Source organism: Zootermopsis nevadensis, unplaced genomic scaffold (genome assembly GCF_977971745.1).
Source record: "Zootermopsis nevadensis isolate Lab colony 2312 unplaced genomic scaffold, Znev_1.0 Znev_ptg000030l, whole genome shotgun sequence".
NCBI classification, from domain to species: domain Eukaryota; kingdom Metazoa; phylum Arthropoda; class Insecta; order Blattodea; family Termopsidae; genus Zootermopsis; species Zootermopsis nevadensis.
In genome coordinates this window covers 4,052,554-4,077,446 of record NW_028259162.1, presented here as the reverse complement: position 1 = coordinate 4,077,446, position 24,893 = coordinate 4,052,554, and the positions used below count along the sequence as shown (strand labels likewise).

The window sequence follows — 24,893 nt, the reverse complement described above, 5'->3', positions numbered from 1 at the left end:
AAGGTGGAAAAGTTGTCTAATTGGGCAAGTTGCCGAGTTCTTAATTTTTATCGTATGGTCATTGTTGGAACATTTTTTGGCGTTATATTAGGAGCCTGCCTACTGTTGCAATGATCTCGGATTTTCAGAAGGAAAAGCAAAATTTCACAATCTTTTTTTGACTTAAATACGTCTATACGGAAGGGTCATTCGGCAAAAAAAGTGAATGGAAAACGTGTAAGATCCATATCAACAATGTGTAAATATGGACCGACAACCATGGTCAGCTTGCGTGCATTGTTATGTCACCCAAGAAACGTCATCTGTTTACTCGGCAGTGTTGTGTTATATTACTGCCGTCAACAATCCGCTTTCGTTTTTGCGGAAAGAGCTGAGCTGTGAATCGGTTGTAGAAGAAGTGCGTCGTAGACTAGATAATTTTGTGCTGGTAAAAACGTTTTAGAATATCACAAGTACGAGGTGCGATCGGAAAGTTTCCAGACTGCGCCTATAAAAAAAAAAAAAACCGTACACTTATCTCAGGTATTAAATTCATCCATCACCCTCGAAGTAGTTCCCCTGGGAGTGAACACAACGATCCCAGCGCCGCTGCCAAGCCTGGAAGCATCCCTGGAAATCTTTCTTTGTCAGCCTGTCAAGCACCATCTGCGATTCTGCCTGAATCTCTTCTATCGTCTCAAATCTCCTTCCCTTTAGCTGAATTTTCATCTTTGGGAAGAGGAAGAAGTCACACGGAGCTAAATCCGGCGAATAAGAAGGGTGCGGGATGACGGCCATGGTGTTTGAGGCCAAAAACTGCCGAACTTTGAGGGCGGTGTGCGCTGGCGCGTTGTCATGATGCAGCAGCCAGTTGTGGTTGCGCCACTTTGCCGGCCGCTTCCGTCTCACATCTTCACGCAACCGCCTCAGGACCCCACAGTAAAATTCAGCATTGACCGTCTGACCTGCAGGAAGAAACTTCCTATGGACGATCCCCTCCTGGTCGAAAAACTAACTAGTAGTAACTAAATTTAGCTTTTTTCGTCAGTCGTAGGAATTGAGTTACAGTACTTATTGATATCACTAGTGAAACAGAGCAGAAGAAAATTCCATCATTTGAAACTTTTAGATGTGCAATAATTATCTGATTCTTATTTGTCTCTGATACGTCACACAAAGACATTCGTGTAGTTCTTATTTATTATGTACTCCTCAAGGGAAGTAATTATTATACATGTTGGTTATCCTGATATGCAGTCACAGTATAACTACTTCTGCTCATGCTCGGAAGAACAAATTTTAGCGCCTTTACGTATGATGCTTGAAATGTAAACATAGGATTTTGTTCAGTATTTAAAAATGATGACTAGTGTATCTGAATATGAATTACTCCGCAACAAAAATGTAAAAGAAAGGGAAGCATTAGTAAGTACGGAATAATGTATTTTTGGATTATAGATTACTGTATCTTTTAAGGAGTACATTTCTGCTAATTTTGGACTGTTTTTTGTATCCTTTAAAATACCCACCAAGTTATGGGGCGACATGTAATTATATTGGAGTGTATTAATATCTTTCACACGTTTGTTCTCATTCGTATGTTTGCAAAGTCTTATTCGTCTGGATAAGTTGTTAGGCGAATGAATCACGTGTTTTGGCCTTAATTGTTCTTCAACGTTATTGTTTGCAGTTTTCTACATTGTTCAAGGAGTTAAAAGATCTAAGTGAACCACTCAAGAAATCAGCCCAGGTCAACTCTTTTAATTTATCTCGGGAAGGAACAGCTCCAAGGCAGCGTCACACTTATTTTAATGTCTTTCCTACAACCCAACGACGCTCTGTTCGGATTAGACGTTCAGCAAGACTTAAACGGTTAGTTCATGAATAACTGTAAGATTGAAATAGACTTTCAGTTTGCTTTGCCATGTTTTGTGCTTGCATCATTTTTTGTTGATTTTATTATAACCTTAGTGCTTAATGCCTAGTTTTATGTTCCATTTTAATTTGCTTGATTAGTATGTAATAAAATACACATATAGTGGTGTCCAACATTCTGAGCATATAAGTCTCACTTTTTGTGAGCCGTTTATGTTCAGAGGCTGTTTCCTAAATTTTTTTGTTTGTTTTGTTTATCTGTATCACCTGCAGAATTTCTGTCATAATGACACATACATATTGTAGGTACTTACTAAAATAATGGATCGAGTGACATTAAATATAACTGGGGTGTGAAAGGTCATATGCATCTGATAAAACCTATGCTACCTTAATGCCATCTGCACCTTCATGTATAAGGCCTAGTGAGAAAATCATGGACCTATAACCATAACATTTGGAGTGAAGGAAATGCCACTTCCGTACAATGGATTAAGCTTTATTTTATTTTTTGACAACATTCATTTCTAACTAGTGCAGTTGAGTTGATATAAATAATTAATTAGTTGGTGATAACATTTTGTATTTGTTTGGTTATATATTAATTTCTGTAAACTGTGATGACTGCTTATTGATCAGCAGTTAAGGATATGAATGAAGTATCTATTATGAACTGTTATAGGCTGAAAGATGATGAATATGTCTGTGATGAAGAAGATAGTGATGAATCAGATGAAGATGATTATGTCAGTAATGACAATCTGGATATGAAAAATCGTCTGATTGTGTGCTTTCCATGTCAGTACAAGTTCAGAGTGGATATTTCCTGTAATGAAGTTATTGATGTGTGGGAAGGAAATGAGAGTGAGGTAAGTGCTAGATTTCTAAATGGGTTAGCTTTTAAATAATAGCGCTAAAAGTTTTATTTAATTAATTAGTAGTAAGATTTTATTGGTGTCTAAACAATTATGAAATATTCTCCTACGTTTTGCAAACTGCTACCAATAAATGTGAAGCATATTACTGGAGATTGTAATTATCCAATTGCTACAGGTGTAGAGAAACTTCCAGTCTTCATGTAGTGTATTGTCATGTTCTACCTGTAGAAATCTAGTAGCAGCTAAAGACAGGAAAGCCTTCTAGCAAATTTTGGACTTCTATGCTTGAACATTGTTACATATGAAATTTCTTATATCATTTATAGCCTGTGCAAATATATTTTTCAGGTATCCAGGATTTTCATTTATTATAAAGATAAGTTCTTAAAGGTTTTAATATTTTGTCATTGTACATTGTTGTGTTAAGTAATTATGCGTTTCATTTCATGTCTTTCAGGAGTACACACCCCATAGCTTTCACAGAAAAGTGTAGAATGTTAAACTTTAGACGTTTGTGATGTTCTCACAGGAATCATCAGGCGAGGAAGAGCTCTTACCTCAGAGACAGATCAACAGACGCTTGGCAGATGTACCAGTTGTCCTTAACCCTGAGGAGGTGACAGAAGCTGACATCAGAAATGTTGCTCAGAAAAGTGGGGGAAAGACATATTCTTCAGAACATGGCACATGCTGTCATCAGTGCAGGTAGTATATATTTATAGACAAGCCATTTGTATGCCCATTTATTCAGTATCAATACAAGATGAAGACCAGATCAAAGAAAGAATCCAGTAATGAAAATATTTGGACCTAGCAGAGATTATTTCAGAGTAAGGAGTAAATTACACAGTAAGGAGCTTTACAGTGTGTACTGTTAACATAATATCATAAGGGTGATTAAGGGATAGTTATTTGTAATTTTTTTATACAGATACTCACTACACACTGTATTAATTGAAACTGAGTAAATATGGAACTTAATTACTAAATCTGTTACTCATGTCTGCATGCAGGCAGAAAACATTGGACACCAAAACAATGTGTCGATCTGGTAGCTGTGTGGGTGTTCGAGGTCAGTTCTGTGGGCCGTGCCTCAAGAACAGATATGGAGAGAGTGCTGAGAAGGCTTTGAAAGATCCGGTAACACACTACTTTGATTATTACAATATATAGATGCATTATATATCTTGACATTTCACAGGTAAATGAAACAGATGAAAGTTATTGCTCTTAGAATGTCTTATTTTTACCTTTATTGTGCTTAGTGACAAAATTGTCTTCTGCAGTGCCATTGGCTAAACTGCTGAACACCTGTGTATAAAATGTTGCCACTATCCATACTGCTGTACAGTATGGTATTTATACTCTTTGATTTTTGAAAAAGTTTGTACTTTGTTGGGATTAATATTTCATCAGTTTCTTTTACAATGTTTGACAAAAACACTTTCAGTAGACAGCAAGAGAAAGGGCAGTATAGGATGTAAAGTAATTTTGTGCTTACAGGACTGGGCTTGTCCACCATGCCGTGGATTGTGTAACTGTTCCATTTGTCGTACAAGGGAAGGTAAAAGACCAACAGGAATTTTGGTTCCATTTGTTAAAAGCGAAGGTTACAGTAGTGTGAAAGAGTACCTGCAGTTTGAAGAAGAATGACACAGTATTAATAGATACGCACTTAGATATACTTACAGCATTTGTTGTGATACATATCTTTGTACTGAATTGTTTCTGTGTTGCCATATTTTAATGAACAATGTACAGTCCCTTTATTTTTATAAGATCTGCATTTTTAGGAGGACAGGCTATAAATTATTATTCACATCATTCTTTGGTTTTGAATGGAATGGGCTTAGTGTAATACAATGGATAACATTGTACTTAAGACAGAGACTGAAGAATCTTTGAGTTAACTATTTTCTTAAACATGACACCATGAGCATATAAATCTAATGGCATAATTTATGAAGGGGTGAGAACTTTTTAGATACATATTAGAAATTACTCATGTTGCATAAGTTTAATATAACACGTGCTAATTTTATTGGTAGTTATCATATGCTTCACAGGTTCTCAATGAGTTCATTAGCACTGTAAACATCTTTAACTAATCCCAGTAAACGATAGTTGGCTGAACTAAATGCTGTCTCCACCTTGGAGATTTATGTGAGGCAATCACTTCACTTCATGTAGTAAGATATACCCACTCATAACTTGCAATGTATTTCATGTGTAGCATTTTTCTTGCTGCTTTCATATTCTGCACGTGAATTCTTTAACTGCAGGACATATGCAGACATACTACAGATATCAGTAGAAAATCAGCATCTGGCCCTAAATTAAAGAAGTCTAGTTTACCAGCACTGAATAGAACATAAATATTAAATATGAATATGAAATAACAGTGATTTTGTTATTGAAATTGCAATCTTAAATAAGATTGTTGTGCTGATATCAGATTCTGTTAAACATTTACTTTTATAAAATGTATTAAAAATGTTTACATATGTATGCTGATAGGTTCCGTGCCTTGTCCTGACTACCATGTTACCAGAGACATATCATTTCTGTAAATCAGTGTGTTTTGAAAATTTAATTAATTATGCAGATTCACATGTCAACTATGCTGTTGACATAAATGTAGTACTTAATCCATTTATTTTCTAATTACATTTTGTCAGAAAAGAATTTCTTCCATGTCATTCCATACATTTTAGGGAAGGTTTATATCCATAAATCCCCCCCCCCCCCCCAGTTTAGATGTAGAGTAAAGTTTCTATATGAACAATCTCATGAACAATATTAAGCAAATTACCAACCTTCTCCACTGCTCTCTTGATTCCCAAATATTTCTGAAAATGTGCACTTAATAGTTTTTTAAGTAAAAGTGCCCCCTCAAATGTTACCTCTGGTAAGTGATAATGGTAATGAAATTCTCTAGTTGAGTGGTATCTTATACTGTATACTGTACATGTGTTACCAAGAATTTAGAGTAGATGCTAGGATAAGTACTGGATGAATTTTGATGTAGTTGATGCATATATGTTGTTGCATTTTATGTGTGGTGTAATTAAGTTTCTGTAGTGATTAATGAATTGCAAATTTGTGTATTGGGTCTGCTGTCATAAACCCATTTTAAGTACTACTTTTTTAACAAATTTCTTTGATACCCCGTGCTGAGTATTTTGTTGACGTTTCTAAGTTTTGTTGTGATTTTAATACGTGCATCTAATTTTTGTCTTATTGTTATTCTAAATCTGACTCTGCAGGCATCTTTTTTCATTACTGTCATCACTGTATACATTATCATTGTCATTATTTATGTGTTCCATGTTTACCATTGCCAACTGACAAGCCTATTTTTCACAAAGCATATCTTATCAGTGAAACTGAGAAGTGTTGCTGTGCCACTAAAAGGTTCTGTACCTCTCCTATAGAGGGCAGATTATATTACTTCAGTAGTCTCTAGAGTAGCTAATAGCACTGGTGGTGTGGAAACAGGTGCTCCTATAAAAGCATGTAGAACTCAAAATGGTTAATATTATGTGATTTTCCAGCCTGCCTGGGTAATGTAAACATATATCAATAAATTTTTGCATAACAAAACTTTATTTCCACAAAAAAATGCACATATTCAAAGTTCAGTACACTGGTTCATGTAGAAATGTTACATCTATGATAGAAAATGTATATAGTATGTTATATGTAAGGACTAAGATGCTAATTTTAATGTTTGGCATACTTTGTATTGGCCTATTTTGAACTATGTTTGTGTTCCTGAAACAGCACTGAAGTCATTTGCTCAATAGTATATATTATAAAGACTAAAAATGTTTAAATATGTTAGCATGTATTATTTGTACCCTTCTTGCACAGCCAGATACTGTGGTCTCAAATTTGTAAGTTTTGTTACTGATATTTAACACTGCAGTATTATGTAGCATCAAATGAAATGTTAGGATTTTACATTGGTAACACCATATAGGAACAGACTCAACTGATGTTCACAGCTGGAGGGAAGTTTCTGCCCTATATTACCTGTGGGTGAAATATTATGTATACAGTACTTATATTCATAGCACTCATCACTTGTGAAATGTCTGACATGAAACTATCTTCATAAGATGGTCATGGATATGAGGTGCATTTGTAGAGGAATCTTGGTCACACAAAAATAATTTCCATCAAAGAATGTATATCCTGGTCGTCCATTATCATTATGCACTGAGGAACAGTTAATGATAGCCAATCAGGCATTCTAATATTCTCCGTCATCAATGGAAACAGCCTAAAAGATGGAAGTCAAGTTTGTGAATTGTGACAGTTGGCTCTTCATAGGGGAATTCTTGGCTGAGCACAACATTACACCACAAATTCACTTTTTTGTTGTGCATACAAAATACTCAAAAGGGAAAGATATTTCAAAAAACTGCTATATAGCATCCAAAGTGTGATGTGGGCATAAGTGCAGTGACAAGTCCAGTGAAATAATCTTGTAAGACTTGAGGTTCTCACAGCGGTGAGTATGAAGATTTCCGTCTTCTGGGTTGTTGCACTGTGTAGTCTGGTCGATGTTAACTTTGTTCAATCAAGATGAGCCTACTTTGAGACCTAAGCCCCAAATATACTGACACTCAGGAACTGAAAAAGGAAGGGCACTCCAATCCAAATAAAAAAATCAGTTTATATTAGAATGAAATTATTTTCAAAATACATTGTTTTGTAGTCTTGTCATCACTATCATGTTAACTTTTACATCATCATTTTTGCTGTAAATATATATAAATGACCCTTAATCATCACAAAACCATATCTGATTCCTTTCATATAAAGTGAAGCCATTGTATCTCCTTATCCTCTTCATTCCACAGGGCACTGGCTGCTCCACCATATTGTATTCCTTTCCTTTTGACAAGGCACAGAAGTCTTTCAGCTGAGGTTCCTGGTCCTTGCACTGTTTGAATTCTACTTCCCTCCGGCCCCCTGACCTACCATCATTTCCAATGAGTTCCTCATTGCACACTGTCAGTGAGATAAGGTCTTTGTACAGTTTCTCTTCAAATGGAAAGTTCAACTTTTTTAAAGTCTGAAACAATAATAACAATGGGCACAGTTCCAGTCTCCAATAAATCATCCATGGTGAGTAACCAAGCATTTCACAGCCCCAACAGTGAGAACAATTTGTGCCACACTTAAAGCAAAACAATGGCCAAAATAAATAGTTTGTGTACTTCACTGACATTAAATATTAAAACAAACTATTAACAAATGTTTTAATTTTCTTTTGTAGTTGAAACTACTTGAAGTTACAATTTGGAAACTAGGAATGGGAGGATAATAGTAACATCTAAGAATGGAATCCCTCCAACATGGCTTGAGTTACTGTTTTATAAACGACTAATACATATTTTGAAGGTATGATTCTGAATTGGAATCAAAGTAGGAGGTGGAATTGACTTTTGTAAGTATAAACTTTAAACACTAGATCCTGTGGTCAAAACCTATTATGAAAACATCAATACCTTTGCATCCAACACCTGTTTAACTGCTGGAGTAATGGCAAAGCCACTTGGTTTTGTATCGGTCCTTGCAGTATTCTGAATTTCTTTTGCTATACACAATGTTGTATACAGTTCTGGTGAAGCGTATTTGCTCTTGTAACTAGATTTTATATCTGTCCCAAGTTTGTTATGTGTGATATCTATTGGAATGGAAGGATGCGGTCTTCCTCTTACAAGTGCACAATGCCGCGGTAAAGCCTGTTCGACATTTCTAACCAAAGTTTTCTTGACATCATATCCTTTACTTAAAATATTCACTGCATCTGATATTCCCGTGTTTTTGTGAGAAACAATTTCAGATTTCCGAGATTCATTACCATGTTCACAGTCTTCGTCCATGTACTTTGGTAACTTATTTGACAATTCATTTGGCCTCTGCGTCGGTTCTTTCGAATAACCATCACGTTTATCCGTACAAACTAAAAATGTAACCCGTTTTTTCTTAGAATCCTGTTTAACTTGTGATTTACTTAAATTTACCATTATGAGATTTAAAAAGTGCCAACTAGTAGTTCTCGTCATATACCTGTATAATTTCTTTTAACAAGAACGTAACCTGCGGACACATTGACGTAATCGCTTTTAAGGTTATGATGGAGTATATGATAGGTATTAGATTATCTATGTTCCTGGGGTTGGTATTATCTGTGTTCCTGGGTGCCTCCGTACACAAACATTGATTGACGACACTGAAGACTATTAAACATGCACGTTTGTATGTCTATCACAACTACTTTATCAAAATTCAAGGAATGTACAAATTGTAATCGGAAGGTCATTGGTAGTATGGTGTGTTTGTTAATTAAATGTTAAAGCATGGTATATAACTTGGTTTAGTCCAGTACATGGATTCGTTCTTCATAGAAACTGCCGTGACTTTTTTCGACTCAGTTCTGTTGCCAACATTTAATATAAAACTGACTCCTTGCAGTGAGCCCAAGTAGTTATGAAATTTCAATGCTTTTTATGGTATCTGAATTGTCATTAGCATGTGAGATTTCAGGTTCTTAGACTGGAGAGTATGAAAATGACTTTTGGGTTGCTCCGCCCCAAAGACAGGTAGCAAGCACCTCTGAAACGCCAGCAAACTTCTACCAAACTTCATGCTGCAACAACCCAGCGTGCTCATAACCACGTTCACAAGAGATTACATAAATCACCCCATACCACAGATTACATAAATCTGCTCATGAACAATATATATAACCAAACATGATCAGAGAGTCATTCAAATTCAAGATATCGAATAGATGTTGGTTATGCCTTGAACAGTTATATGAATTTTATTGAGTGTGTTATCAGTACTGTGGATGTGTTGGAAGATGGGTGTTTTCTTGTCTGAAATATATGAATAAAATACAGATCGGTTGATTTTAATTTATATAATTTTTAAGAAAGACAATACATCGAAATATGAAACATTGAAAAGAAATGTCAAATCAGAGGAATAGAGAACAGGTAAAAAATATTTTTATCAACAAAATCTCACCGTAAGGTACAATAGATTTAACATTTTATGAAATATTTTATAAGCGCAATTGAGTTTTATGCACGCCACGTTTACCGTCTTTCTTAGTCTTTGAAGTGCTTAGTAATGAGCTAAATCAAATTAGGACCTGAATATTACAACTGTATGCTCTAAGGTAAAAAGAATGGTAATAATGGTGAGCAGCAACCGGAAAGGTTTCGTAAATAATTACAGGACGAAAATAGTTGATAAAGAGATGTGGTTCTGTGGTACATATATTCCGTAAACTGGACCCAAAACTGTTTACATTTAATTACTATTTCTGTTGTTTACACATATGATGTTGATATCTTGTCTTTTTCAGAACAACTGCACACCTCTTGAAGAACTGAAAGTCTCTGCTGTGAGGCATGGAGTAATGAAGGAGGTTCCTGCCCTGGTAAATATAGCTACATATGTTGGAAGTCAAATGGCATTTTTTTTACATAAAACATACCAGTACAATGGCCATAACATAACTGTGAGCTTCAGCTACATCACTGAAAGAGGTGAAGGGAAGATGGAAAGAGCAAGACAGCAACGAGCCTGTTGAAGCATGTATAATATAACTAAAAACATTTTTCCCCTTTTAATTTCTTCACAGTTGGTGGTGTTTTCATATACTGACTTGAACACTACAATGTATTTTCTGAAACAAAGAACTATAAAATACTAGTGATGCAGGCACATGCCTTAACCCACACATGCTACTTCTGCAGCCAAAACATAATAATTTCACATCCATTTGTGTACAAGGAAGGACTGGGTTCTATATTATGTGTTTCTACCTTTTGGTCTCACCTTTCCTATCCCCCACCAAATCCCTTATGTGCAATTGTAACAGTCATCCAAGATTAGAGTTATGTTGCAGGCACTCTAAGGATCTGTAAATGGAAAGTGTATAAACCATCATTAACAGAAAATATTTCGTGAGAGTATAGAGGAAATACTGAGCCTTGCATTATTTTGTCATATTTCCATATTCATTGTGTCTTTACACTGTTTAGTCCAAATAGTTTGTTTGATGAAACGTGATTGAAAACTAAAATTAGAAAGCATCAGAATTAAGAAAATTAACTTGAAGTTGATCCAACCAATCAGAGTACATTTTGCAGCACCCAGGATGGGCAGAAGAGCGGCAGTACTTGTGCTACAAGCCACCACCCACCGGTGGTCCTGATGGTTCATTTCCGTTGGGTGCTAAAGAAGCCTGGCTGGAAAGAATGGAGTTTTTGAATGCTGATCTCATGTGGCTGCTTGAGCTGGAACAGTTCAGGTATATTTTGATATTAAAAGTTCCCTGGATCTGTATGTAACTTTATGTGTTTCAGGAAAGGCATTACAATGCTAATCCTTGCTACTTAAACAGAATGTTGCATAATGGGAGATTGGATTCTGTGCTTATTAGTTACTGAGTAAGATGCTGTCTGTAATACTCCTGAAAGAACAATACATTTAAAATGATCTATTTAGGACTATATTCTTATTTCATCCAACAGGCAATACAGCTTGTGTGAAGGATGTCTTGGAGCTGCATTTAGTTTTTTCCCCACATGTATTTTGTGCTATGCAAATTTAATCCTTGAATATGATGGCCATTTCTTATACAACATTTTTAGAAAATAGATGCTTATGGTATTTGGATAAATGTGGTTCTGTCATCAATTTTATAATTTCATTGGGGTTCTCACTGAATTGTATTTTCAACTAACTAGAATGATCTGCACAGTTTTAGTTCAGTATATGTGACATTTTATGATGGCTGACTGAAAACTGGAATATAGTTTTTTAAATGCTCTGCTAGTTTTTTAGACTTGTCAGTCTGGAGGAGTTTTAGTTGATCATCTTATATTTTTCATCTGATTTTAGATTTTGGTCACAAATAATCTATAGTGAAAACACATTGGATGTAGTACTGTCATTCTTGCAAGGTGCACCTCCATATTATGCATTGGAAGAGTTTCCTCAGGATGATGAGATGTGGAACAGCTTCCAGAAGACCTATTACTTGGTGTTTCTTGTGTTAACTCGCCTTGCCACATACAAAGAATCTGAAGTAAGTGTAGTTTGTTTAGAACATCTGAAGATGAGGGCAAGTGATGCAAGTTTTGTCAAAGTGGAGTGACTGTGGGATCTACAGACTTGATATTGCAAGTGTGAAATACTAAAAAATTACATTTAAAATAATCAGTTAAGAAGAATACTGTATTTACCCATATCTAAGATTGTTAATTAGCTTAATGGAACAGAGTCCTTGAAAAGTTAATGATTACCCAGCTAGTCAAGATGTTTGCCACCATTTATGGAACTCAGAAAATCATTACTGCATAACTTATTCACAAGGGCTCACCACTGAACTCAATTCAAAGCCTGATAAATTCAGTCCACATCTGCATATCTCATTACTTTAAGATCCATTTGAAAGTAATCTGTTTATGTCTTGGTCTCCCATGTGATTTCTTCCCTTTAGGTTTTCAGACTGAATTTTGTCTCTCTTATGTTGCTTATGTGTGCCAAATGCCTTGCCCATCTCACATTCTGTGATTTGATCTTTCTGACAATGTTGGGTGAAGAGTAAAAATTATGAAGGTCACCAATCAAAATTATTGTTACATCTGTTTTAAACTAGAACTGAATTTGTGTGATACAAAAGTACACTACGACATCTACATTCTATACATGTTTTATTTTATCACTATATTTACAGACAGAATTCATCTCGCCAGAATATCTCGGCAAGCTGATATATGACAATTATGTGTTTACCATTCCAATAATTCTGGACATCTGCATGTTTTATGGCAGAGAGAACAGGACACAGGTTCTTCATATAATTGACACTGTATTTGAAATACAACCTAATTATCAAGAAGACCTTAAAAAGTCTGTTCCTTTTGTCTGCAAGGTAAGGTAATGAAATTAAGGCCAACTGAGCACAATATCACAGCAGTCCAGTTTCACTGAGTGACTTTCATGAACTGGCGTTATTAACACAGTATAACCTATATATAGGACTTTTATTTTAAATAATTCTGAAATTTTGTCATATTCTTTGATTTCATTATCACCATCTAATTGTATTATGTCCATATCATGAGATACTCATGATTGTGAATGTTTATATATACATAATATGACGTGGAATTCGTATATGGTTATTATATTGTTGTATGCTTAACATAATTTATTCTTCAGTTTTCCTCACACCTGCAGTTTTTCTTGCAACATGGGTTAGATTTTCCCTTTCCTTGGCTTTAGGTTTTCAGATATATAGAGAACAAGTTTGGTGGCCGGAAGCTGCCAGAGGGAGAACTGATGAAACTCTCAGAGAGACCTAATGAGCATGAAGACATGACTCTGTTTGAATTCAAGGACATGGTGCTGTATACACTGGACAGTGCAGCAAACTTGAGTTTGTTTCTAGATTTATATAACCCAGCCTGCAAAATATTTCATCAACAGCTGTTTGAAATGAAGTAAGTGTAAGGGACCTGCCAAGCTACCATGAAACTGAAACTCGTATTTAACAATCCAAGTGCAATATTGTAAATTAAATGTTGTGGCATATTTATTGATAACCAATTTCTGTTGGTCATTCAATCAACTATTGGTGTGTATGTGTGTGTGTGTGTGTGTGTGTGTGTGTGTTTTTTGAGTTCTGGCACCATGTGGACTGGCCAGTAGATGCCAACATTTTAGAGATGCATTTTGGGGCTGAAGATGGAGAATGGGGACAGCATTCTCTCCAAAACATTGGCATCTACCAGCCAGTCCACATGGCACCAAATCCAAAAGATCATCATCATCGTCACCGTGAGTACCTCAAATCTCATGTTTAATCAACTGATTGACAATGTTGTCCTGGGTTGTGATGTCATGTGGATTTGGCAGGTAGGTACAAATGTTTTGGAGAAACATATGGTTTTTATCTTCAGGATTTATTTCATAAAGGACATTGGTCACGGACAAATATCAGATTTATTATTGCAGACATGTCATGACATCTAAATGTTTGGAATATTTGTTCTGAATGTTTTTCTAATATTGCAACATAGACATATATGGGGGAGTGGCCTATATAAGCTTTGACTGCCATGTAGTTAGCACTCATGCTTCATATTTGGAGAGTTTTGAGTCATAATTTGTTTGAGAACTTACTATACTGTCTGAGGTTTTGTGTATTTCCTAATTCTGAGATCTTGCCTCAAAATAGGCTATAACTGCTTCCTTCTATATTTTTTATCTTCATGACTTCTTCATTCAATGTGATGTAACAAATGTATTTGGCAGAGTATCATTAAATAAAAATGCAACAAATGAGGTTACATTACAAGAAAATTATATGCACAAATCTTACAGATACACAAAATGAGAATCAGGCCAAATACTTCATGTGTTAATCTGTATTGTAGTCAGTGCTGTTTCTTCTGTTCACTGTAATTGTACCAAAACAAACTGCAGCAAAAATGTATAGAAACAATCTTTGTTAACAGATTAGTGCATTTCTATGAAAACACAGTACCACAGATGTACAGGAAACTGGAGATATTGGGAAATAAGGATGACACACAGCCTATTTATGTCAGTCTGAAACACAAGTTGGACGTAATGCGAGTGGAGTTGCTGAAAGTTTTCCGCAACTGCATGGCAACAAGTCTCAATTCCTTTTTGGAGAAAATGTGAGTACTTCCTTGCTTATCTATTTACAGAAACATTTTGGCAACTGCTATAATACTTGCAAAACTGAAAGTTTAGACCCCAAACATTGTTGGAAAATATCATGGAAATGTAAACACCTTATTATCTGGCATGTAAAATTTTTCAGTAGTACATAAAAAGATTTTACTTTAGTTTTAAGTGTGATATTTTCTATTGTTTAGCAAATTATTGTTTTAAAATATGATTAATTATCTCATAAAAATTTGTACTATGAATCGTTTGATAGCCAAATGATTACAGGTACACTTCTGTTTTACTTCTGCTTATAGTTCATGCTCCATACAGCAAATTAAGCAGTTGAGGAGTGATTGCTGAACTGCAGAAGATTGGAGTGAAAAGTTTTCAGAAATATGCTTAAGCAGCTATAATCATTAAATGCTTTATCAGTAGGATGCCTTATTCCAGATGACATTTATTCACATACATTGCAAATGTTTATTATGCAGTCTTTGTATGAAACACATGAATTGAATACATATCATGTGTTTATTGAGATGGCCCCCAAGTTTTCATAATAAATTAAGTTTCACCAAATTTAACATTTTTGTTGAAGTCACTAGTTTAACTTACATCAAATAATGTTTAGAGGTTACTCAAGCCATGTAAATGCTTATTAACTACTGTTGCTTTTACAGAGTTTATAGAATATCGCTATGGATACTGAGCATGTCTTTTCTTTTGATTGCTGTGGTTTGTTAAAAGTTTTGTATGGTAGAATATTGTTTGAGGTATAGAGTACACTAGAATATTCTAGAATGTTGTTTGCCTTTTAATAAAAATTTGAACTTGGAAGAGGCTTCCTTCATCATCTTGAATTTTGGCGTTGTGTACAGCAAGTAATTCTAAGAAATATCTTCAGACACTGTGTGGGACCATCGAATGGCCCACAAATTTGTCTTTTCAAATGATTTTATTAGGTGTTGCCAACCATTGATCAGAAACACTATTATACTGCCGTGACTGATCAGCATTGCATACATAATCTTGATTGATTGATGAACAATGATGATGTTTTATTTGTATTTATTTTCATTTTTATCTGGATAATGTTTCACTGTACTTCAGGGTGATGTTACTTCTTTCTGCAGAGTTACATGGCAATAATAAATGATGGCATTGAGTGACCTCTGAATGTTGTCCAGTGAAGGTGAAATTTTACGTGCAATGCTATGTTGTAGATATAAAAAGAGTATGGTGTACCATGGAGGAAACTCAAACTTTGGATTTTGAGGACTGCCCTAGTGTTCAGCTACCCATATTTAATCTCTAAAAGTATTCTATAATATTCTTTGAAATTTTATATTGAGTATCTACACTACACATTGTAAGGTGAATTCCATTTTAGTCTGTATTGCCCAGATAAAGCCCCTGTTTTATGTAAATCTCAAATTGAGCTTTATAAAATCACGTTATAAAAGAATTCTTGTGTGGGATATATTATGTAATATAAGGAAAAATTTGTGCTTTCATACTGTAATATCCATATGCCTTTGTTAGGAGTTGAATTTGTACTCTGATAGATTTTTATCCACAATAAAATAACATCAAGACCATTAATAATTAAAATTCTCAAGAAATACATTTGGAAAATACGTGTACTGCTAGTCTTTACGAGTTGTATTCTTTTCATTCTTCTTTTAATTGATGTCAAATAATAGAATTTGTTTCATTACAGTGACAGTGTAACGGAGGCTGAAGTCAAGAGACATGTTGATGACTATGTGGGAGTGCTGTCTGAGTGCCTCTCTGAGAAAATGTTCATTCATGACTACCACTCGGCGTATCCTATTGATCAGGACCTCGATGCTATGTCACAAGTCTGCCCAGAGATGTATCCTTCACTTAAAATAATTTAAATCCTTCATGATGCTGAAATGAATATTTTGAGGCAGTACCGACAAGTATTTATGAAAATATGTAAGAAAGTAACAAGTATGAGTAGGATTTGAGATTGTCTTGGTGGTGAGTATGAATATTTGTTGTCTTCTGGGTTGTAGCACTGTGTCATCTGGTAGAAGTTTACCAATGTTTCTGACACCTTTGCTGCCTCTGTCATCAGAGTGATGAGATACCCTGATGCTGGAGGCAGCAAAGACCCCTGAAACAATGGTAATCTTCTACCAGGCTACCCAGAAGACAGCTATCTTCAAGAATAAGTAAAGACCCTAATTGTAATAGTCAGTAAGATATGAAGAACATATTACACATTCCTGCTTTTGTCAGATATGGTATTTTGAAATGTATTAACAGTAGGAAAGACATAAATGACAATATTTATTTTTATATACTGCTTTGTGTTATTAATTCATTGAGAGCAGCAGTCATTTGTGAGCTTAGTGAGAATATGCATTAATGATGGGTATGAATGTGAGAATATTATTTTAAGGAAGTACCTTACAGCGAGCATTTTTTCACTCTCAGCCCTAATGCAAATAATTATTGCAGCAAACAGTTTTTAATAATTCTCTTGTTTGTGGCATGTAGGAAAAGTTATTAACAGAAATGTTTCACACGTTAAAGGAGGAGGTTTACCTTAACCGTATCTACTAGGGATTTCATGAAATGTGATTATCTGCTAGAAGCTGTTATGTCATGCTTTGATCCACCAAGTCAGAGCATGATGAAGAGCTGGATGGCTGCACGTACCAAAAGACAAGAACTTTTGTCTGACAATCAGAAGGTTAGTGTGAATTGGACTTTATGATGATGCTTTGCTTTATTTTAGGTGGAAGGTGGATGAGGTGATTCAGGGGGAAAGCAGAGAAATGTTGGTCTCTGAGGATGCTATAATTATGTGGGCTATTGGAATTACGTGTATTATTTAATAAAGAACATTGATGAATTAGTTTAACACTTTGAAAGTTGTGTGAAAATTGTTTGTTAATTGTATATATGATTAGTTTGCCATTGAGAGAGAGAGACTTGTAATATGGAATGAGTTTAGGTATTCCCTTTGTTTTGTCCATTTCTTGTTGTCCTCCACTCTCTTCTCACCTTATTGTAACATCTTTTGGACTTTAGAATGGAGAGGAGGCTGCAAGTAAGGAGTCTTCAGCAGGTTTAAAGAAGCATGTGACAGGAGTTGAGCTTGAGTCTCTTATTACAGAAGTCAAAGACATCCTGTCATACTTGGGAGATGGCTTTGTGGAGGTAACACTTGTTCTCAGTTGCCGACTGAGTATTTTATTTCATAACTCATTCATTTATGTCGTGAGAACTTCAGTAGTGTTTTATGTCTGAATGTTTGTCAAAAGTTAGCAGAGGATGTACAATTTCTTATTGACTCTGTAGATCTTGTTGAAAAAGGAATGAATAGTGTAAGTTACAAGTCAGAATATCCCAAATAAAGCAATTCATTATAGTGTGTTCTAGCTTGGTATCATCTGTGCTTAGTGGTCAAAATGTCTGTACTTGACTTCCAATCTGTAATTTTCCTGATCATCCTACGTTATCCCACTATATGTTGCAGTGCTTTTGCAGGTAGGTCGTGTTATACTACAAACATGGCAGCACTTTTTCATATGATACCCAACTAGTCCTGCAATTTTCTTGTAATTTGCACCACTGATTGCAGTGAATTTTGATGATAGCAGGTGCCAGTCATGAGTTTTCTTTATATTCTTTTAATATAAATGAAATATTAGTCTCCAGTCTAATCCAAAATATATGCATCGTTCTGCAATGTGTATAGCGTTATTACAATCCTGATTCTTAATAAAGATATATTTTGTACAGCAAAGTTTGTACTGTTACAGAGATGTTTGGAGCACTTCAACTTTGTTAGCGAGTCTGTGATAAATGCCGTATTAGAAGATACATTACCAGCTGATCTCAGAAACATAGATCAAACATTACCAAGGATACCTCAAGACACGATGGTACTATCAACGTATTTCTTTTCTGTGGTTAACAGTTAGCAAATACTAAAAATTTTGGAAGCTCTTATTGTGTTTTGTAATGGGCTCATATCTTGATTGGTGTAGATTATTATTAATCAAGCTACTAGGTAGATTTTCATTATCAACAAATAATATAAGCTAAGCTTTGTTTGGTGTTTAATAATCATTGTTGTGTATGGCTGATATTTGTATATTACAAATTATTAATTCTGCTGTATTTTTTGCTGCACAGGGAGTGACTGAGGCAGCTGTAGATATACAGCGACTCAGTATATTTGATAATGATGAGTTTGACATTATGACCCAAGATCAAGTGGATACATCCAGAATTCATAAAGGAAAGAGGTGATTTTTGTATCTCATTTATATATATATATATATATATGCCCCCCCCCCCCCCCCCCCCCCCCCCAGTTAATTATTTTCCATACATGCATCATGATAAAATTTTGCGTTACATGAGGCTTCAGACTGAGGTTTAGAATGGTTAATTTAATTTTAGCTCACATTCTTTTCCCATAAGGAATGCTAGGCAGCATGTTTGTGTGTGTGTGTCCATTTGGCCATCTCCCCCTACTATCGCTGTAACCTCCTAGTGTGGAGTTGACTCCATGCAGACTGCATAATATGTGTAACACTTCTGTTATGTAGGAAAGCAAAGTACAGGAACTTGAATGAACTAATAGATGATAAATCTCACCGGGCGGAGTTCCGTGACATGTACACCAAATTTGGCGTAATTGACACTGAAGGCAGCTTGTACAATGATGAGTATGATGACACGTATGATTACTTGGATGTGTCAGTCAGAGAGGAAGGTGATCTGGAGAGGTAAGAATGAAAGAAGAAAAACAGCACTTAATAAGTCTTCTTACTTTTTATTGTCGTAGAATGGTGAAATTCTGTAATTCTGTTATGTACTGATAAGTTGTGTTGGTCTGTGTCAGTATTTTCTCCAATTATACTAATTTAATTTTGTAACATTTTATGTTCATATGACAATGGAATGCCCATGATGAATTCAGGTTTTTCCTTGTTTAACATTTAAACATGTAGAGCAGTGCTGGTGATGGAGGCAACAAGGACCTCTAAAATTTGGTAAACTTCTGCCAGACTACATAACCCAAGAACCTGCAAGACAGCCAGTCCTCTTTGTACTCACTGCCATGAGAACCTCATATCCTACCTATTTACTAAAGATTTTGTTTAATATTAGCCTGCAATCTCCTTCATGGTTTTGCATGGCTGCTTTCCAAGAGATCTGCTCATTAAAATTTAGCAAATGTCAGTCTGTTGATTTCATTAGTCACATAAAACCTGGCTGCGTCTGTGAAGATTATTGACCTTTCCCTCTTTTTTACCAGTTCAGTCAGAGGCATGTTCTGCTAGGCATTAATTCCCAAGTCTGATCTGACAGTGCTTAAGAGGCCAGTTTTATGTTTCATTTGATTCCGTGCCATGTTTAGCTTCCGTGCAATAGAAGCAAAATTGGCTGGGATTTGAACCCAGGACATCTGGACTGACGCACTTCCCACAGCACTACAATCCATATACAGGTAGCCCTCGATTTATGCCGGGGATGCGCTCCTGGACGAACCGGCGTAAACGGAATCGGCGTAAATTGAAACTCTTTTATAATGTAAATCAGTGGGAAGTCAATGACATGCGTTCCCGGCACCCAAACATTAACAAGTAATATAATGGCATTACATTTAAAGCTCTGAAGTAACATAAATAAAATAAAGGGAATTTAAAAAAATATATTTTATACACTTAACAATCGGCAATTTTTTGGGCCCTGCGATTGACTGCGATTCTTTCATGTGATTGATGTGTGCAGTCATCTCTGCTGTTATGCAATAGTTGCATTCATGTAAGACGCCGACCTATCGAAAATCGCGTAGTGAAAATAACCCCGGTACCTCCACAGAGATTAAATTAGACCTTTGAAAGTTTAAAGCGCCAGGAATGAAATTGCATAAGAGCAAACTCGCATATGCAAAAGTTTGCATTTCACAAACAGCTTTTACCGATTCATCGATCTCATTGGAGCAAATTCGCGTTAACGAAAAATACGTAGTTGCAGAGATGACTATTTATAATTTTTATTCAAAATCAGCAATGTAAGAATTATGATTTAGTATAAGAATCAGTTCAAGATACACTGTAAAACATTATAGATAATAGTAAATTTTTTTTCTTCACTTTTTGACTTGTTTAAAAATCGGCGCAAACCGAGGGCTACCTGTACATGTTAAGAGAGTGTAGATCTATTCAAAATACTTGATTTTAAACTTCTTGTTTCTTATTTTGGTCATAGAGTTTTCTTGTGTTACTTAGTTTTCATGAAACATTCTGGTAGTCCTTATGTATCATGTAGTACTTGGTTTGTCAATCTTGCAACCCATTGTACTACTTTGGCACAATGAAAATTTAATTTTGAACTGCCGTATGTATTTTGAAGTTTAAACAACATTTCTACAAGAATTTTAGTATTTGTTGCTCCCTGCTGATTTAATGGGGATATTGCATCTGAGATGATGAATTTTTTTTCTTCGCAGGAGGCCATTTGTTGTGCCGCGTGTGTTGTGTGCTAAAGAGGACGAGGACTTAGGTGGAGTAGGAAGTGAGAGAGAGGAGCAGGGAGAGCTGGAAGATACAGAAGAGCCACCACGGGATGAGTTTGTGCCCAATCCGGAGGAGCAGAGAGCCAAGGCTGAGCAGCGGCGACAGCAGCAGTTGCAGTCTCGTGGCAGGTACTGGAGGAAAGGTCTCCCAGCCAAGAATCAGGATGTTGTAGGTATGTGAATGTTAAACATTAAAAGTGTAATCTCCAAAGTAAATAATCCTGAAATAAATAACACCCGTAAATACTGTATTATTTCAGTAACTCTTTTTTACATTGTAAAATTATGTCAGTAGGTGTTATGACGAAGCCTTCCACGCCGTGTTGTGCTGGCTGCATCACTATCTTGCCGAAACTGTTACATTCTGACAGACAGTAATTCTGCTACCAATATGCGTAACGTATCTACTCTTCTTTGGTGGTAATTTTTCAGCGTTAACTTCATATGTTTGTTGGACCACTCTAAGTTATGGTTCTCTACTGCAGCTTTTTCCATATGAATGATTGTGATGTTCCACCATAATTGTTGATAAAGGTTTGTGAAATGAAAAAAGAAGGCAACAAATTTTTCATATAAGATTCCTAAACGGAACAAATAAATTTTGAAGCCTAAACAGAAGGGAAATCTCGAACATTGGGGGGGGACTAAGAAGGTTGAAGCAGGATCATAATAAATTTGGAATGTATGCGTAGGATAACAGTTTTGGCACACTGCTGTATTATTGCCTCCAGATTTTCAATTCATGAATTCTGTCATAGATAGTAGTAATGTAAGTCTGTCTGTTCCATCGAAAGACGACCTTTAATCGTAGCGAATTTTTCCGTTGATGTCAGAGTCGTCTAGGGTCCGTGACTTCTGCGTGGGCAGGGGCCATGTCGAGCAGCAGCGAACATCTTATAAACATTATCTCGAAAATTTCAGCAATTTGCTACTTCGAAGCAAGAACTGCAATAGACACTTAATGTTGCATGAATAAATTTCATCATCGCCTTGTACCGAACTGTGTATTGGCTTTCTGTCTGTTCCAGGATGCCCCAAAGGGCAGGGGCAGGAGAAGCAGATCGTCGTCAATCGAGAACACAAAAACGTGCATAAAAGCAGTCGAGGAAATCATAATAGACGAATTTTCTCACAGAGAAAGAGGCAGCAGTTATGATGATGTGTTAACGGCTTATGGATTTTTATGCAGTTTAGTTTTGTAGCCCTCGTGTTGCATTTGCGTAACATGTCCTTGTATGGAACAGCTGTGAAGGTAAGAGAGTTGGATGGATATTTCTACAATAAAGGTTCCTTCTAATAATCTACATTTTCCCTCGTTGTATGAATGAGAACTTAAATGCTATCTAATGTTCATTTGTCCCACATGTTGAGTCATCAGCCCACATACACGTCCTTTATCCCTAGACTCAGGTCAGTGGCACCGTTCACAAAGGTCAAATTATGACGTGTTTCAGAGTAATTTTTTGACTTGTGTATATTGAAAGAAAGCCAAATATCCAGGGCCCAATTGTCTGTGGAGTGAATTATTTGTGGTCTCAGATTGTCTGAAACGTGTAACACGTTTTTAGTAAGTACTCGCGACAGTCTTATATTGAGTGCAGTTCATTTGGGCAGAAAGAAATCAAACGAAAATTACGGACTTTCTGATAAAATGACTTCAAGAAAGCATGTTTAGTATTTTCTTAAAATGTTTTGCAGTGCAAACATTTGTTTCTGTTTATAAATATGTATTTTGCTCACATTATTCAGTATACTAAAATGCGACCATGTTTCAGGGGCCGGCTCTGCCCTTGTCTTCAGGTGACAAAATCTACTCTGTGGTGTCCACTAGAAAGGATTTGGGATTATCCCCTTCTAGTGGACCCAGCAAAGTAGTTTTATAACTTTAAGATTGGCGGCAGTGCCGGTCCCCGAAACGTCACTTCATTTTAATATACTGAATGACTGATTTAGTTTTAAGGAACAAAGGGATTTTTTACTATTACTGTACTTTGTTTTAACTAGTGTAATCCTGTACACGCCTCACGTCCTATTTCCATAAGAAGCGTTTAATATTATCCCATCTTTGCCCAGGTCTCCGAAAGGTTCCTTTCCTTTAGACTTTCTGACTAAAATTTTGTATGCATTTCTAACCATCCCTCGTGTACTGCATGCCCCACCTATCTACACACCTGAGTTTTGCTCGGGTCACTTTCCGTTGTTTGAAATTGTGAATTTGTAGACGGTGGGAGAGAGACCATCGAAATTGCCGAGAAATTATGGATCAGGTAAGATGATTTTATACTGCAATTGAAAGAATTTGGATTTGGTGCCTTAACAACTGTCAGGCCGTTATATGGCCACAGCTTAAATGTCTTCTGACACAAATATTTGACAGTTTCTGTATATGAATTTTTACTAAACTTGGTACTCAGAAAAATTAATGGGGTACCATAATAGGGTTGTTATATCTGAATAGAGTCTGAAGAGAAGGAAGAAGAACAAGCTCCTCATATCTCATAATGGATGAGTGTAGGATTACATTCTGCCAGAATGTCGTGAGAGGGTTGCCAGTCTCGTATTGCGACGCAGTAAAGGTTTACAATCTGTCAGAGTCATCAGACAAGAGTTGCAAACAGATTTGACATCGTGGGCCAATTGATTATCACTTATATTCATATTCGAGAAGTTTCGGATTCAGATGTCGATTCAGAGACCACTGAATATTCTGACTGGTTTTTCTTTAGTCCCTCCAGACAAATGTTGGGAGAGTGCCTGGAATTACTTGTGTGTGTGTGATGGTCCCAACAGCAGAGTTTTGCTTCTGAGATGAACCTTCAGATTTCTTAACAGCATTTTTTTAGACGACTACCGACAGCTCAAGGAAGGCTGTACCATGTAGCTAGTATGTCCAACTTTCTTAGTATCTGATTTCATAAAACTTAATTGAACCGAAGTCTCAAAATGAATCTCAGTCTTTTTCTGTTTATATGAGTTTCTGCCTCAAAAGGATTAACAGACGGCGTCTTTAATCAACGAATGCTAAAAGCGAATATTTTAATTGTTTTTGTGTTTCATTTACAAAAGAATCAGATTCGTTATTTGTCCTGTGATGTATTTAGACCTTCAGAATCCTTAAAGCAGTTTTAATTTTTCGTGTAACATGGTTACCAGACGAGACCAGTATTCTTCAAAAAGTTAGCCTTGCCTGGTAGGCGACCTTCTGCTCATCATGAATCCATGCGTGTTAGGTCTTGTTGAGCATCGTAAAATTATTTTAAAGAACTCGGAAGAATGGCGTTTATTGTTATCCGAGCTATGGTTTCATGAATGCATTACAGCGGAGCATTCACTCGTGCCCTGTAAAATTAATTCAGCACGAAATAATCGATTTACAGGAGATTCAGCATAATAAGATCGGAATGGAAATTGTAATGTGTACTGAATATTAACGTGGTATTTGACAAAAGGTTCCATTATATTCTGGGTTGCTACCTGTTCCATTAATAGTTACCCTTGTCACTTCTCCGGTTCTGTGTTGAAGTCTCTTGATACTGAGATTTGTCGTAGGTCTCTTGTAAGTTCTGATAAGAATTTGTGCATTTCCTAGAATTTTACATATTTTAGAGCGCATGTATTTATATCGCAGTTGAAAATTTATATTAACTGTGAGTTTGATTTAAACTAATTGTAACTTCCGTTTGTGTTATGGATCTATCGGTCACATCGATATTCAATTTTAATAATAATTTGTTTTTATGTGTGTAAACGTGATAATTTTTATGTTCTTATTACGATCAGTCAGTTTAGTGACTAAGAAAGAGGTTCTTAGGTGTTTTATGTTGTGCATGTTAAATTTCCTGGCTGTAAGG

General features: G+C 35.9%; 3 protein-coding genes across 5 annotated transcripts; 2 read left to right on the top strand and 1 right to left on the bottom strand.

The window, feature by feature from the left end:
• Positions 1–1,045: 1,045 nt before the first annotated feature.
• Positions 1,046–4,950, top strand: LOC110828193 (uncharacterized). Its single transcript, XM_022060677.2, has 6 exons — positions 1,046–1,404; positions 1,670–1,851; positions 2,537–2,723; positions 3,262–3,437; positions 3,746–3,872; positions 4,236–4,950. The coding sequence occupies exons 1-6, from the start codon at positions 1,339–1,341 to the stop codon at positions 4,383–4,385; spliced, it is 888 nt and encodes a 295-aa protein (XP_021916369.2). The 5' UTR covers positions 1,046–1,338; the 3' UTR covers positions 4,386–4,950.
• A 1,365-nt stretch (positions 4,951–6,315) lies between these two features.
• LOC110836190 (uncharacterized) lies at positions 6,316–8,938 on the bottom strand. Of its 2 annotated transcripts, none has more exons than XM_022077101.2 (2): positions 8,608–8,938; positions 6,316–7,815 (listed from the first exon to the last, which is right to left on the bottom strand). In XM_022077101.2, the coding sequence occupies exons 1-2, from the start codon at positions 8,689–8,691 to the stop codon at positions 7,522–7,524; spliced, it is 378 nt and encodes a 125-aa protein (XP_021932793.1). In that variant the 5' UTR covers positions 8,692–8,938; the 3' UTR covers positions 6,316–7,521. The 2 variants fall into 2 exon arrangements, with proteins under 2 accessions (XP_021932793.1, XP_021932792.2); XM_022077100.2 differs by having other exon boundaries at positions 8,252–8,935.
• A 562-nt stretch (positions 8,939–9,500) lies between these two features.
• LOC110836189 (activating signal cointegrator 1 complex subunit 2) lies at positions 9,501–22,346 on the top strand. 2 transcript variants are annotated; one of them, XM_022077098.2, is made up of 15 exons: positions 9,501–9,748; positions 10,123–10,197; positions 10,913–11,073; positions 11,667–11,853; positions 12,505–12,702; positions 13,056–13,273; positions 14,291–14,476; positions 16,192–16,347; positions 17,067–17,196; positions 17,538–17,666; positions 18,272–18,394; positions 18,648–18,760; positions 19,067–19,246; positions 20,977–21,215; positions 22,071–22,346. In XM_022077098.2, exons 1-15 carry the CDS (start codon positions 9,722–9,724, stop codon positions 22,196–22,198), a joined length of 2,250 nt encoding a protein of 749 aa, XP_021932790.2. In that variant the 5' UTR covers positions 9,501–9,721; the 3' UTR covers positions 22,199–22,346. The 2 variants fall into 2 exon arrangements, with proteins under 2 accessions (XP_021932790.2, XP_021932791.2); XM_022077099.2 differs by lacking the exon at positions 9,501–9,748 and adding an exon at positions 9,849–9,933.
• The last annotated feature ends 2,547 nt before the right edge of the window (positions 22,347–24,893 follow it).